Source organism: Sorex araneus, chromosome 9 (assembly GCF_027595985.1).
Source record: "Sorex araneus isolate mSorAra2 chromosome 9, mSorAra2.pri, whole genome shotgun sequence".
Taxonomy (NCBI): Eukaryota; Metazoa; Chordata; class Mammalia; order Eulipotyphla; family Soricidae; genus Sorex; species Sorex araneus.
The window spans coordinates 25,687,604-25,703,721 of NC_073310.1; the positions used below are offsets into that span (position 1 = coordinate 25,687,604).

The 16,118-nt window shown below is 35.9% G+C and overlaps 1 protein-coding gene across 1 annotated transcript in view; it reads right to left on the reverse strand.

Moving 5' to 3' along the window:
* Positions 1 to 16,118, reverse strand: part of RYR2 (ryanodine receptor 2) — a 762,156-nt gene that overhangs the window by 185,050 nt on the left and 560,988 nt on the right. Inside the window, exons 47-53 of the mRNA XM_055147039.1 lie at positions 14,159 to 14,279; positions 12,001 to 12,170; positions 10,319 to 10,539; positions 9,139 to 9,229; positions 6,323 to 6,463; positions 2,344 to 2,507; positions 101 to 179 (exon numbers count right to left, since the gene is read on the reverse strand). Of these exons, the coding sequence (XP_055003014.1) occupies positions 101 to 179; positions 2,344 to 2,507; positions 6,323 to 6,463; positions 9,139 to 9,229; positions 10,319 to 10,539; positions 12,001 to 12,170; positions 14,159 to 14,279 (987 nt within the window). The remainder of the gene's footprint in view (positions 1 to 100; positions 180 to 2,343; positions 2,508 to 6,322; positions 6,464 to 9,138; positions 9,230 to 10,318; positions 10,540 to 12,000; positions 12,171 to 14,158; positions 14,280 to 16,118) is intronic.

Below are 16,118 nucleotides of genomic sequence, written 5' to 3' on the forward strand. Positions count from 1 at the left end.
TCACTTTAAAGTAGAAAACTGGCATGATCAGAGACATTTGAGCAGTGATCTGCCATTAGGTGCATTTAGTGCTGAATTAAAATGTTAGAGTTTGATTTACCTTGTCCATTGACCACTTGTCATGGGAATGTTCTGCATATTTGTTAATGAAGTATTCCAACTTCTCAGGAATTGTAATACTATGAGAAAAATAAAAAAATAAAATAAAAAACCTTGATTATCACAGGATCTGTGCAAATCACAATAATTTATTCAGTTTGTAGTCTAAATTCCACTAGATTAGACAACTGTCAGAACTGTTTTAATAAAGTATACTTTCCCCAAAACAATAAGTCAAGCAGATGTTTCACATGCTTATCTAATTATGATTCATATTTTGTCTTAATATAATAAATAATAAAATGATACAAAGCATAAATTCAAACATATTCAAGATAAAGCCATTAGGTTATAATAAAAAATTAAAACCTGAATCAAGATATGGTTAGTAGACTAAACAGACTTCTTTATCCTATATATTCTTTGGGTTTATTATTTTAATTTAATTCTTCTGTAATAACCGTAAATACAATAGTAGTTATTTAACTACTAAATTCTGACACCCATTTTTAAAAGGACTAAAATTTTGAACTAATTTCATACAACTATTAATTTGAATATCATTTTAAATATGAATGGTCTGTACTTAAAACTCTGTTACTAATAGAACTAAAACTCTGTTACTAATAGAACTATAGGGAAAAGTAAACAACTAATGATTGATAATTTTGATAATTTTATCTTGATTGCCTTCATGTTTAAATACATATTTAATCTCTTGAACAGATTATGAGCACATGCAATTAATTAACAAGCATGAATACCAATTTAAGACTTGAGAATATCAAATATCTCCCTGAATAGAAAACTAAATATAAGTATAAATAACACATTAATTGATGAATAGAACTTATTATTGCAGTTAACACCGAGAAAAGAATTCAAAATAAGACCTAATACAATGAGATGTTTACTGTTCTTTTCCAGCAATGATATCAGTCACTAATTGACCTATATCACATACACTTCAGTAGCAATATTTAAAAGACAAAAGGTCAGAAATTAATGATATCACTATGTAAATCTGATAGTTCAGAAGTCCCCAAAGAAAAAAAAACCTAGGTAAATTAATATACATGCCAAACAATAATTATTTCCAATCCATCCACACTCAAACCATAATAATGTTAAAATATTATTTTAAAATTCTGTATAATATTTACGGTACCAAACCACAAACTTACCCAGGTAGGAATGTGAATATGTGATATATTGGTTTACTTACTTTGGAAGCGATACAAAGGATCAATCACATAAGCCAAATACTGAGGGGTAGAGTCTTTTCTCACAGGACTGTCATCAGATACCAAACATGCATATTTAAGGCATTATCAAACTAATGGCATATCACCACTAGACTTGAAATACTAATCTGGTTATTGAAATAAACTAGCTGGGGGGCTACGGCAGGAGCTTAAAGCTTGAACTCCCAAGTAAACTCAGCTGTCTTGGACAGTAACCACTGAGTGACTAACATGCTAACACTGAACTTCATGAGCCACAATGAACTGATTAAAAAAAAAAAGTGACAGGAAGAAGGAGCTATCTTTGCACGAGAAACCAAGGAATTATTAACACCAGTAATAATAATGTCTACATCACAAATACTTCAAGTGCCCGACAATTCTATTTGTAGAACAAGTTATGCATCTACATATCATGGTAAGTTCCCCCCATAAGGTTAAGGTTGTAATACTGGACTCTCTGTGCATGCTTAGTTTTCCACAAAGACTTTTATTTCACATTCCCTTCAATCTCATGCTGTGCTTCCTGATGCTGAACATCAGCAGCTAATCCTAGACCCTGCAGAGATGTAATAATGGTGAACTGACTTCCCCAATGTGCACAGAAATTGCCTTAACACTACATGTCGGTATCATCCTGAGCCAAAGATGCCATAGACAGGTGGGCCACAATTATTAGTAAACATTAAGGACAAAATTTCAACTAAAATGTAACTGGTATACCTTCTTGATTCTCATTATTTTAGATATTTCCATGAATATAGAGAATCCTCTATATCAAACAACATTCTAGAAGGTACATCTTATCTACTTCTGATATTATAACTATCGTTAATTATTAATGCTACTATTATTTTAATCAAGTAAAGGGACCCCTATTAAAAGGATACCAATTCAAAGGGGGCATGTATTAGAGAAAGTTCACATTAGTACCTTATTCAATTTCAGACTTCACACATCATTTACAATAAAAATCTGCTGCAATAGAAAGAGTCCATACTTTGAGGTATCAACAGGTTGTGGGTTAAAGTTCCCTTCAGAATCCATTGATGACTGTTTTTCCATCATACTGACATAATTTGACTCCATGTAGTCTGGAGGCAAAGCTCCCGCAACTGCACTCAGGCAAGGTAGTGCCAGTTTGAAAAGTTCTTGTTCATATTTCTAAGGGAAAAAAATGAAATTATCAAAAAATGCATTACTATTTGGCAAAAGCTGTCAATAAGATAACCATGGTTGACATGGGATTGTTTGAGAAAAACCTAAATTATACTAGTCTAATTTAAGCAAGAATACCTAAAAAAATCATAAGTGTGTAAGGATTATTGAGTTTATTGTGCTGAGTGAATTTATTAACAAGCAGATGAAGCAGCAAGTCTAAGAAAGCCAATACAATATGGCCAAAGCTTATTAATTCATGAATAGGTTCTTTCCCAAAGATTGGAACATATAACCTAAATCTGATCAAATATAAGAGAAGCTGGAGTTAGATTTATATCAGTTGCAGTGTATGAAAAATATCATCACAGTGAGAGGGTGATATTAGAGCAGGTAGGGCATTAATCTTTCATGCAGTTGATCCGGGTTCAGTCCCAGGCACCCTATATGGTCCCTGGACCCTGCTAGGCATGAACCCTGAGTACAGAGCCAGGAGTAAGCCTTGAGCACCTCCAGTGGCCCAAAGAGCCAAGAGACAAACAAAAAGGAATAAAACCTTTGCTCACCTGAAAGTTTATTCTCCAGGATATAAAATAAAGAAAACATGAATATTCCCAGCATATATTTTACACTAACATATGTTAGTCAAAAGGACTATGCTCAAATATGGATTAGTTATGGGTTACCGCTGTACCACTATACATTGAAAGAAAGGATAACATTCCAGAGAATAAGAAAATGTAACTAATCTGCATAGCATAACAAAGTGATGAGATATAGATTTCTGAACTGGAAAAAAAAATCCCATTTACACATGCACAATAAAATTTCTGATAAAATTTGTGTGTTAAATATATGCTTATATTTATTGATTTCAACAAAGAATTTTAAAATATTTTACTTTACAGGTACTAAGTGGCCATCATCACTACTCTTACTGAAAATGATTAAAAATTACTCTATATTCCTTCAAAGAATATCTTAAAAAAAACAAAAAAAATCTTACTTTAAATATTCGAGAGTAAAATGATGTTTTATTCATCTAGTAAATCTCATTTTTCTGATAAATTCTAATAAATTTATATAATTCATCTAATAAGTTTATCTAATTTATTTAATAAATTCTAATTTATCTATTTTATCTAATAAATTTATCTAATAAATACTTTCATCTAGTAAATCTAATTCACCTAATAAATACCTTCCATATACTTTTAAAATTTTTATTTATTTTAGTTTTGATCTAGGGCCACACTTAGCATCACTTCTGACTCTGTGCTCAGAGATTACCCCTGGGAGGCTCGAGAACCGTATTGGCTATTGGGACTGAAACCAGGTCAGCAAGTGCTGGATTGGCTGACCAGTGCCTTGTCATTGGTCAAGGCAAGGGAATTGAACCCAGGTTGACTGCATGCAAAACAAATGCCCTACCCTCTGTGTTATTGCTCCAGCCCCAGCCACCAACCTTTAATTACCAAATATAATCACATGTAATTATATTTTCTTTATCATTTGAAAATGTCTGGGTATATTACTCAGATGTATCTAATAGATACATCTGAGAGTTCAAACTGATTTTAATAATCGAGCATATGCATACAAACATCTCCTGGTTTTCTCTAAAATGCCACCCTTCAATTTTCTGAAAGTCTAAGTATGGTAGCATAAGAAATGTTACATACATAAAAGACAGAATTGACGTTTTAAAAATCTTCATTTTAGAAAATTTCACACAGCAAAGTATGAAAAGAACATCAGAATGTTAAAAAATTACAAGAGTTCATATATACATATATATACACACATATATATATTTGGTTGAGGGGGGCAGTACTGCACTGCTCAGGGCTTAATCTTGATTCCAAACTCAGGCATTATTCCTGGCAATGTTCAACAGACCATATGAGATGTTGGGGATCCAATCTGGGTTGGCCACATACAAGGTAAATGCTATAATATCGTTCCAGCCCCAAGACATTTTATATTTTTATGTTTGATAAAGAATTTTGGTTTTCTATTATTTCAGTTTCACTGTATCACTGTCATCCCGTTGTTCGTCGATTTACTCAAGTGGGCACCAGTAATGTCTCTGTTATTCTCAGCCCTGAGATTTTAGCAGCCTCTCCTTACTCGTCTTTCCAAACGAATGGAGGCTTTTTCAGGGTCAGGGGAATGAAACCTATCGTTACTGTTTTTTGAATACCAAATATGCCACGGGTAGCTTGCCAGGCTTTCTCAGGGTCAGGGGAATGAAACCTATCATTACTGTTTTTTGCATATCGAATATGCCACGGGTAGTTTGCCAGTCTCTCCCGTATGGGCAATAAACTCTAGGTAGCTTGCCAGGTTCTCCAAGAGGGAGAATTAGGCTATCAAATGTCTCGAGGCCGCATTGCGACCGAATTCAACTGCTGAGGTTCTGCTGGGGGCAGGGAGGGAAACTCAACCCATCCCCTCCAAGGGGCCCCGACAGACATAAATGAATATACATACATATAGATGCATATATGCACATACACACAGTCATGGACTGACACTTTTCTGGTACATTTGAACTGAAGGGCTGTAACTTTTCTAGTCACCTTCCTAAACTTAGAAAGTTTGACATACTGATGAATGTCAAACACACACACACACACATATTATCTATCTATTTATCTATTTATCTATATGTTTATCTATTCTAAAAATGCTTAATCATTTTTATCTGAGGGCAAATGTTATAGGAATACAGATATGGGGCCACATAATAATCTTTTGGGAAGTAATGATATTTAGGAAGAAATTGCTGCTCTGAAGTAGTCCAAAGGCATGAAGATTTATGCACTTCCCTTTGTAATGTAATAAACCCTGAGAAATGTAGAGATAAAGACACTGAGGCACCACCCAGAAAAGCGTGGACCCCCTCAGAAAATGAGAAGCTATGGGAAAATCAAAGGTTGTGATACGCCTGCTGATGACGGGAAATAACCATCCTTTTCGGTTTTTTTTTCCCTTGTCAGGCAGCGTGGCGATTACTAAACAGGCATGAACTCGGTGGCGCGGGGCAAGGGGGAAAAAGAAAAGTTAGGTAACAAACAGCGGGACTTAATATCTCTATATTCTTAGCAGTGGAGAACTATCAAATGCCTCCTTGGCAATAGGACTGCTTTTCTTTTTTGGGGGAAACCCCAACAACGGTAGTGAGTTATGTGTTGAAACATAGAATGCAATCGAGATGAGGCGTAAATGAAGTGAAACATCACTTACAAGGGTGGGGACTGGGGAGGTGGGAGGGGGCGGCAGGTATACTGGGGGGGTTGGTGATGGAAGATGGGCACTGGTGAAGGGAAGGGTGTTTGAGAATTGTATAACCGACATAATCCTGAGAACTATGTAACCCTCCACATGGTGATTCAATAAAATTAAAAAAAAAAAACAAAGGTTGTGATAAAAATACAAAAGCCTGGACGATACAGAACCTTTCCCCTAAAGCTGTTTGAGGTTAATTCCACGCTAGACAATCTACTGTTGTCGCACAGTCTCTCCTTTTGTGTTTCTCTAAATAAATGTCTTTCAATGAAAAATATTTTTTTCACTGAAATCCAAAAATTTGGATTTCAAAAATCCCAGACATTTGTATATCAAAATGTGTTATGATCATGGGGATTGTGCTACCATAGTGATCATGTTCAGTGATCACTTTAAAAGCTAAAAAAGAAAATGTAAATGATGTAAGTCTTGATAAGGGTAATATCCTACAAGAATCACTATCTTAATAGCGCCTATGGCTTTCTTTTATTATTTTATCAGAACAATGAACCTACTAAGTATTAAATTACCTTTTGAGACAGGGCATCAAAAATTCCCCAGAACAGTTTTCTTGATAAGTGAAGTTCTTCTTCTGATGCTGCTCCAAAATTTCCCCACCCTCCAGGTAAGCAGTAATATTTCCAGCATCTTTCATAATGATTGGTCAGCAGCTATGCGGAAGACAATTACACAAGCAATGAACTAAAGATACTTTGTATATGTCTATTTTTTTCATTTCTTCCCCTATGGTATTCTAGAGTGATATAAAGAATAATTGACAATTCTGTAACAATTATTGTAAAAAAAAATTGACTTGCATAATATTTTTCTAAAATGTAACAAAGGTATAAATTACAAATCACAATAAAACTGGTTCGATATAAGGATTAAATACATTGTAAAATATAATGAACAACATTCTTTCTGAGGCTTTCTGATTATTTATGTATCCCTAAATTTTACTTTGGGTCCTATTATTTGCTCACAATTTTACCATTTCTTTTATCCTATATTCCGTATGTATTAAAGTGGTAGAAAGCTAGGATAAAAAAGGACCCAGAAGAACAATACGTATCTCTCGAATACAGTAGTTAAATTGCTAAAAAAAAAAAAAAAATGGCAAGTTCTAAGGGAACTCTACCTTGAAATATTTTTCATTCCTTTCTGCTTATCCTTAATCACCATGTTGCAGGATTTGTTTCACAACTTAGGTCTGTGAGTAAACTTAAAAACTGCCTCGCTTCATCATTTAAGTGGTGGTGATGTGTAGTAACTTCACACATCAAAACTGCACTGGAGCACTGGAGCACTGTCATCCCGTTGTTCACCGATTCGTTCGAATCAGCAGGCACCAGTAATGTCTCCATTTTGAGACTTGTTACTGTTTTTGACATATGGAATATGCTACGGGTAGGGTAGCTTGCCAGGCTCTGCTGTGCGGGTGGGATACTCTTGGTAGCTTGTGGTAGCTTGCGGGGCTCTCCGAGAGGGACAGAGGAATCGAATCTGGATCAGCCACATGCAAGGCAAATGCCCTACCCGCTGTGCTTCAGTCTGTTTGCTCACATCAAAACTATAAACTTAAATATTATTGAAAGCATATCACTGAAACTATAATTTTCTTAATGATCTCAATTCAATAATTAATTCATCCATGTTTCTTTGGTTGTACAGTTGAAACTTAGTCACTAGAGAGATAGAATAGCTTGCCTTCTGTGCAGGTTTTAGCCCTGGGACCCCATATGGTCCCCTAAGCCTTGCCAGGCATGATCCCTGAACAAAGAGGGATCAAGCCTGAGAACAGCTCAGTGTGGTCCCAATGCAAAGATGACATTTTACCTTCCTTATTACTACCTAAGTTTTTATCTCTGCGTACCTCATCTGTTTAGGATTAAATGGAAATGTAAAAGCAAGAAAGGCATCTTTCAATTATTTGGCAGTATTTTTTGGTAATTTATTATGGATCTATAAACTAATAAATGTTCATCAATATTTGCGAAATTAATAAGATGCTATTTATAAACAGGCTATACGTTTTTGACTTACCTACTAAGGAAGGGGAAAATAATAGCAGTCAGTAATATCAAGGCTAACTATTCAAACTAATAATTTTTCTAGTTTGATCTCTCTTTTAATTACAAAATTACATATGCACACATACATGATCATTTAGGAACGCAAAATGATAAAACACTGAGGCGTAATTTGTTTCAACAAAATATTATAACATTGGGGCCATTTAACAAGGAAATAATTTACACATTTCATTAGCATATCAATTCATTAAACAGACATTAATTTTCATAGATGAAAAATATTTCCGTTAAACAGCTAGGGACGATTAATGCATTGATTCAGAACTAGACTAAAGTACTTTTCACAAATCATTTCTACTGTATTATTACTGACTGTGAGGAATAAAATTATGCATTCTAGATGGTAATACAAAGTCTAGAAAATCCATTATGTCATTGTGCCTCCATGCACAGAATATGTTACTGAACATAACAGATCTGCTATCATAATTCTGAATCTGTATTAAAATTATAATTTGACAAGAAAATATCCATCAGAAAAATAAAGCAGAGACTATGTCAGTGACTCCTTTTATACTCTATGAAAAACTGCTGCACAAAGGGGAAGGTTATCTTTGAACTCAATAAAATTATATTTGAAGATATTATTACCCACTAAGAAGGTGTATTTTTTTAAGTCTGTTCTTTATTTCAGACTTAAGCAATAGCAAACTTGGAGCCATAGCACAGTGGGTAGCACACCTGCTTTGTACACGGCCGACCCGGTTCGATTGCTCAGTTCCTCTCGGAGAGCCTGGCAAGCTACCAAGAGTATCCTGCCCGAACAGCAGAGCTGGCAAGCTACCTGTGACGTATTCTATATGTCAAAAACAACAAGTCTTGCAATGGAGCTGTTACTGGTGCCCGCTCGAGCAAATTGGTGAACAACAGGACAACAGTGATACAGTGCAGTTCTTTATTTCTTGAAGTTTCTAATATTTTAGGCAAGTCCTATTACTATGTTTTATAGCTTAAAAATATCTAGGCTCATTTTTCTTCCGAGGTCAATTTTCTGCCATAATTTTCATTTCTATTGACAAGAGAAAATCAATTTGGGATTCCTTCTAATTTACTACTTCTTATTTTATATATATTTCCACATATCTATAACTATGTGCCCATTTCAAAACCCAGAAATTTTGAAGTATCAAACTATTTATATATGTAAATATAAAACTATATATAATACATACATAAACACGATATACATATTATAATAGTAAATTATCTCATTGGGACATAGCTATCAAATAACTACAAACTTTACTCACCTTAAGAGGCATCTTTGCATGTTCATTTAATAATGGGACATCAAATACTAATCTTCGGAGTAAGTGTTGCATCATGGATGGTCTCAGTTGGCTGTGAAACAAAGCTAATATTTAATAATGAAGGGAAAGGTGTCTAACTTCAGTAGGGAGTTTAATTAAATTGCATGCACCCAAAATCTGCAACTGTCCGCTTCTTCAGATGGTATAAATTTGTTGTTCCTTATTGAAAGACCCCCCCAATAGTGAGACAATTTTATAAAATGTTATTTTATAAAATGTTAACTTTTCTACAGTATCTCTAACCTCCAGATCTAAAGACAATTCATTATTTGCTGTAACAGCTGTTCCTCTGCTCTTGCTTCTCTTCCTAATCAATCACAACTGGAAACTCAATTTCCTAAGATACTCCATTGAGGAAAGAAGTTACTCCACTTCAGTGACTAGATCCAAAGCAGAAGGAAAGGAAATACAGAAGCACAGAAGATATAAGAGGTTGAAACTGAAATTTTGCCAGACAAGGAAAGGGAGGACTAACATCACATAGTGAAGATTTACAGTGTGAGGTCTTTTTAAGTGCTTCACCAAAATTAGAACTTGAAAAAATAATCTGTGAGATAGGTATTTTATTTACATTTTATAGAAAGTTGTGTGCCATACCATTTATGAGATAAATTTCCTAGTATCTCAATTTCTTCAGTCCTATATACTCCACTATGAGTGCAAGATTTTACGTAAAGAAAGTGTTTTTACAGATTGGAGGAAAAAGTCAACCACCATTGACACAAAGAAGCTATATGATACTGTAGTTTATACTGAAGTCTTTTCTTTTTTGAAAGGTGAGTTAAAATGAACACACACTATCAAACAAAGGGAAATCTACTCATCTTTCACTAAAATAGTCAGGGACTTGCTCTACAATATCTTCATTTACCAATATCCAGAAAAGCATTATTGACTCAACACTGTATCTAAGCAGTACCTACCGTAAGAAATATTTTATTGACATGGATGCTCAAAACCAAACTAAAACTACCGAGAGTGAATTGATTTTGTATGTGTGTGTATGTGTGTATGTGTGTGTGTAAAGATTGCCAAAATTATTTAACAATTTGTCAAGGGCTCCAAAGCAAATTCTCATTTTTAAAAAACAAAGTTGGTATAGAACTTGTTGCATACTTACCCACAGATAGACAGTAAGCAAACTTCTATGGAATCTCGTTGAGCTTTGGTAAGTGAGCAGCCCTTAGAAAGTCTATAGACGGTATGAAGCAATGAATCAATGAGGGAAGCATGGTGCTCTGTGCCAGCAAAAAGAGGAGCACATCTTGTTAACAAAGGCAGCACGGCTGTGCAGAGGTATCTATTGAGAGCCAAAGCCATGTCTGTAGCACTCAAAGCAGCCTGAAAAGGAATCGGAGATAAAGGAAGTCATTTGTGTTCGGCAGTAGACAACTTCCAGTGGGAAAAATATGTTAATGTATAAATTTACTAACTAGAAAATGAAATCTGAAAAATGGAAATATATTCACTATGTCCTGAAATGTGATTTATGTAATGATCACTAAAAAGAATTAACTTAATTACTCACAAATAGCTACATATGCCTGAATTGATGTCTGTCTCATAAAAATACCCAAAAGTTCATATTCTAAAATAAAGTATCAGTGGTAGGATGAATGCAAGTTGAAAATACACAATGATATTAAATGATATTGAGTACTTTAATTGGGTAGGAAGACAAAGCCAGGGGGTTTTTTTGCATGATTTACCTTATTTTCCAAATATTCTGAATTCAATTCATATTCCTAGTATATTCCTAGGACATTCCTGGTCATGTCCTTCAACATTAATAATTAAAAGTTGGCTATTACTATGACATATTCTATTATTTAGTTCAGAGTTTCATGTGAATGGACTCAGCAAAGGAAAAACAGATATTGCTTTCACCTCTATGATTGTATTTCATCATTTTATTTAAAAGTGTGAAGCCAAAGATTTGATTTCTCTTGAAATCAAAATAATACATCTTAACTGATGATTTACAGAGATAATTTCAAAATTGCAATAAAATTTAGACCTCCAGGCTACTCTATAAAGCTTCAAAGAACAGAACACAATATATGCCAGTAGATAATTTGATTTGAATGACACATACAGGGCATATTTTCCCTACTTATACGTAACTAAGGAATATACCAGGACAATAGTATAATTGGCACAACTCAATAACATCCATTAATCCTTTTTAACATTTTAAGTGCTTTCTTTGGGAAGTATCATCATTTAGGGCAATTCAGGGGTGAACTAGAATTCAGAGTAGCCAATAGGATCTTTAAAAGTAGGGTTATTAGAACTTCCTGTCTTCCATTAAATTTGATCAACTTCTTATCTTATTAAGATTATCCAGGGCCTCTCCCCAAAAGAGCACAGCGGGTAGGGTGTTTGCCTTGCACGCAGCCGACCTGGGTTTTATTCCTCTGCCCCTCTTGGAGAGCCCGGGAAGCTACCGAGAGTATCTCGCCTGCACGGCAGAGCCTGGCAAAATACCTGTGGCGTATTCGATATGCCAAAAATAGTAACCACAAGTCTCACAATGGAGATGTTACTGGTGCCCATTCGAGCGAATCGATGAGCAATGGGATGACAGTGATACAGTGATTAAAATGATCAAATTTTCCCACTAATCAGTGAGGTCAAAGCTTTAAAATGTATTTTATTTTCTATTTGTTATTGCCCTGCCGCAAAATTTACAGGTAGCAAACAAAGAATTTACTGAAAATAAATAAATAAAACTCTGAAAGAATGTCATGTCAGAGACTGAAGAGTCAAAAGATGAGGAAATATACTGTTACAAATTATTACCGTATCTAGAGAAGCAGCAGCACGGAGATCTGGCAGAAAGCCAACTTCAAGAAGATGGAGGAGAAAATCTTGAACCTCAATTCCATAGACCCTGTCAAGGAACAAAACCATGGCTGCCTTGTGATCTGGGCAAAATCCTGCAGACATGTCAGGCTCCACCACATTGCCATCTAAAAGAAAGGCAGTGACATTTTGTTAATGCGCGCGAGAGATAGCAAATAGGTTCTTCTAACCTTTTCATTTTTTACATAAGTTTATCTGGTAAATGGTTTTCTGTGTTTCTACTATCTTAAGTAGTGATGTGCTTGGGATGAGCTAAGGAAATAGTGAGACTTAAATCCAATGTAATTTAAATAACATTTGAAAAGCAACTTTATTAATTATACACATTGGAGCATAGAATTATGTTTGATACTAAGAAGGAAACCCAAAAAGGCATCCGATTCTCTATAATGTAAAAATAGAAGTAAACCCCTTGAGCAGTTAAAATGTAAAGTAGGTTTTCATATGTTCACCAGTGAGAACTTATTTTTTAACAACACTAAAACTCATCTCTCTTTAGTGATATAGAGCATTTGCATATTTACAGCTGAGACAATTACAATATGATGAAATAGCTCTGTAAAGCCAATTTGACTTTTAAGTGAAACATATTTCCACAGAAGCATTAAACATTAAAAATCACTTGTGGTTAAAGTCACTTGCCTTGAATGTGATTAACCCTGGTACTACATTCTTCCCTGAATATCAGGTGTGAGTCAGAAGCACGGTGCCAGGAATACTTTGGGTATTTAAATCCCCAAAATAAGTAAAAATAGAACACATTTAAGAGTCATTATCTTTTCTATCAATATTAAATGCTTGATTTTATATAAATCAGTGAATCTGTATTTAAAACTCTATAACTTGATAGGTTAAATACTATTACTATGAGCTATCATGGGACTATATACCAATTTGACGTCTGGAAGAACTGGTTTGCTTCCTGTTTGACCATGAGAAAATTATAGAAGTGTGGAGCAATTCATTGTTCTAAAGTTTTATTTTTAACACACTCATTCATGTATTTAAAGGAATGCTGAGACTACACTTCAGTGGGACATAAGACTCATTGATTTGATATTTTAAAACATGGCAGTTTTAATTTTTCTATCTCCTCAAATAGAGTTGATATGAAATAAGAGATAAGAAAGTTGATGAGGGGGCTGGAGTGATAGCACAGCGGGTAGGGTGTTTGCCTTGCACGAGGCCGACCTGGGTTCGATTCCCAGCATCCCATATGGTCCCCCTAGCACCACCAGGGGTAATTCTTGAGTGCAGAGCCAGGAGTAACCCCTGAGCATCGCCAGGTGTGACCCAAAAAGCAAAAAAAAAAAAAAAAAAAGAAAGAAAGAAAGTTGACGAACTGCCTCCTCTCAGATTTCTGGTGTTTCTGTAACTTTTGGCAGGTATATTTGGACTCTCTAAGGCAGTAATTTCGGACATCAGGCGCTCCAGTTAACACCATTTCATGGTGTAATAGAATCTCATGCCAAAATTGGGGGGTGCTAAAGAAAAATAATGTATAATTGTGAAACAATATATGTTTCAGGTATCAAGGACTTTTTTGTTGTTTTTTTGTTTTTTGGGTCACACCTGGTGATGCACAGGGGTCACTCCTGGCTCTGCAGTCAGGAATTACTCTTGGCGGTGCTCAGAGGACCCTATGGGATGCTAGGAATCGAACCCAGGTTGGCTGCATGCAAGGCAAATGCCCTAACCTCTGTGTTATGGCTCCAGCCCCCAAGGGCAGCTTTAATATTTGTTCATGGTAAAAAAGAGAGAGTAAATTCAGTTTGTGGGCCTAAATCCTTTGCCATGTCTGTTGGCATGTGGGACTATTCCGTCAGTGTGGTCAGGAATCCAGCCCTACTACGACCCCCCATTAGAAACATATCTGCATCATTGCTACCAACTTCTGGAACACAGTAACAAGACATTTATATAGAAGAGGTTACTTTTATTTTATAAGTGTTATATTAATAATCCAATCATATAGAGTTTCTAAACAAATATAACATTTTAGAAAAGGATACAAGGAGATGCTAACACTGGTATTATTAAAAACATTAGGTCATCAATATCTCACTGAATCCCCAAGAACGGTTATTAGTTTTACCTTTGGCTATTGTTGGCATCTGAAAAGCGATGCTGATCACTCCCACCAAATCTGCCAATGGAATTAAGGATCTCAGAATAGACCTGATTCTGATGGCTTCTCCTTTCCCAGCATGAATCAACTATAGAAGGAAAAACAAGCAACATCAGAATCACTGTATCACTGACATCCCGTTGTTCATCGATTTGCTTGAACGGGCACCAGTAACGTCTCTATTGTGAAACTTGTTGTTACTATTTTTGGCATATCGAATACACCACAGGTAGCTGGCCAGGCTCTGCTGTGCAGGCGGGATACTCTCAGTAGCTTTCCGGGCTCTCTGAGAGGGATGGAAGAATCGAACCTGGGTCTGCCACGTGCAAGGCAAACACCTTACCCACTATGCTATCGCTCCAGCCCAACATCAGAATAATCTTTGAAATTAATATTATACATATATTGGGGAAGTTTGAAGTCTGAGAATCTGGGTGTAAAACAGTTTTCTGTTTGGCATAAAGACAGAATTAAACTTCTCTCACAGAGCTGGGGAGATGGCTCAAAGAATAAGAGATAATTCTTTGTTGTGAGAGCCCCAGGTTTGATCCCTAGTACCACATAATCCCCAGGTCACTGTTGGGAGTAGTCCAAAAGTAAAATACAAACCATTACAAGGCAAAGAAAAACCTACATCTTTCAGAGATTATTTCAGACTTATAAGGAGGTACTTATTTACTCACACAGTTTTCACTGACTCCAGAATACAGCAACTTACTGACTCTGGTCTATACCAACTAGTTCATTCATTAGAATAATTGTTTTGTTTTCTTCTTAGGGTACTAAAATATGTTAAGAATCTGGTCATATATTCATCTATACTTTAGAAGTAGATATGTATACATCAATATCCAGAACATGAGGACAAATTAGAAAGGAAAAATTTTAATCCCTTCACTTACACGAATAGTTATACCTGATTTAAACTTTTTGCTTTGTGAAGAGGTAATTATGTATCCATTTGCATTCTACATACCAAAGGATAACAATGCAGGGAAATAATAGCAAGGAATCCCAACAGTCACTGGTTAATAAAGTAGAAGAGAGCAGATCGGAGAGAAGCAAGAATCTTGGCCAGTCTCTGCAACAGACTGAAGGTTTACAGCTAGGGTGGGTGACTATCTTTCCCCATAGGATGTTAAGTACAAGTGCAATGGCTGATCCTCAACTACTGTTGTGAAAGGCAAAAAAGGAGTCAGAGTGGCAAGTTTAGTCTCTTGTTAATCTATTAGGTCTTTTCTTTCTTCCCTTGATATAACGGGACACAATAAACATTTACCAATATAAATTAACTTTTATTTCCGTTTATTTTTTTAAATAGGATAAAAGAACAAATATCGGGAGCATTTCGTCTATCTAGTCACCGTTAGCATACAGGTTTGTTGATGATCTGGTCCCACTGACTCTGATAAAAACCTCAGCACTGACAGATGGTTAAAAATAAAATCTGGCTTTTGGACCCGGCTGTGGAAGGAGCATGATGGAGGGGCCCGAGGGAGCGCCCTCGGACCCCAAGCAGCCCACTGAACTAATTCCGGCATGGGACCAGAGACCCCACGGCGTGCTGAAGCTGTGGGACCCGGGCATCCCCCAATTCTTTTAACCTGTCTCTCTCTCAACTCCTCCCTCCTGAACACAGCGCAGGGGCCGCGGTTTTCCTGAGCGCAAAACGGAGACGCCGAGCCTCTCTCTAGGTTTCTCCATCTTATGAGCACCATAAAAGGGTAAAAGTTTATAGTGATGTTATTTCTGGTTGTACTTTCCCTGGACTTTATACAGAAACCCAAAACCGCGCGGCCGCGGCAGCGGCCGCGCGACTTAATGTCATCTTAGTATGAGCAATATGTAATGGTTCCTTTCTAATGGGGTGGACTTTTGTGGGAGATCCTAATAGTAAGTCTGTTGCTGAAATATTGAAGGCAATCAA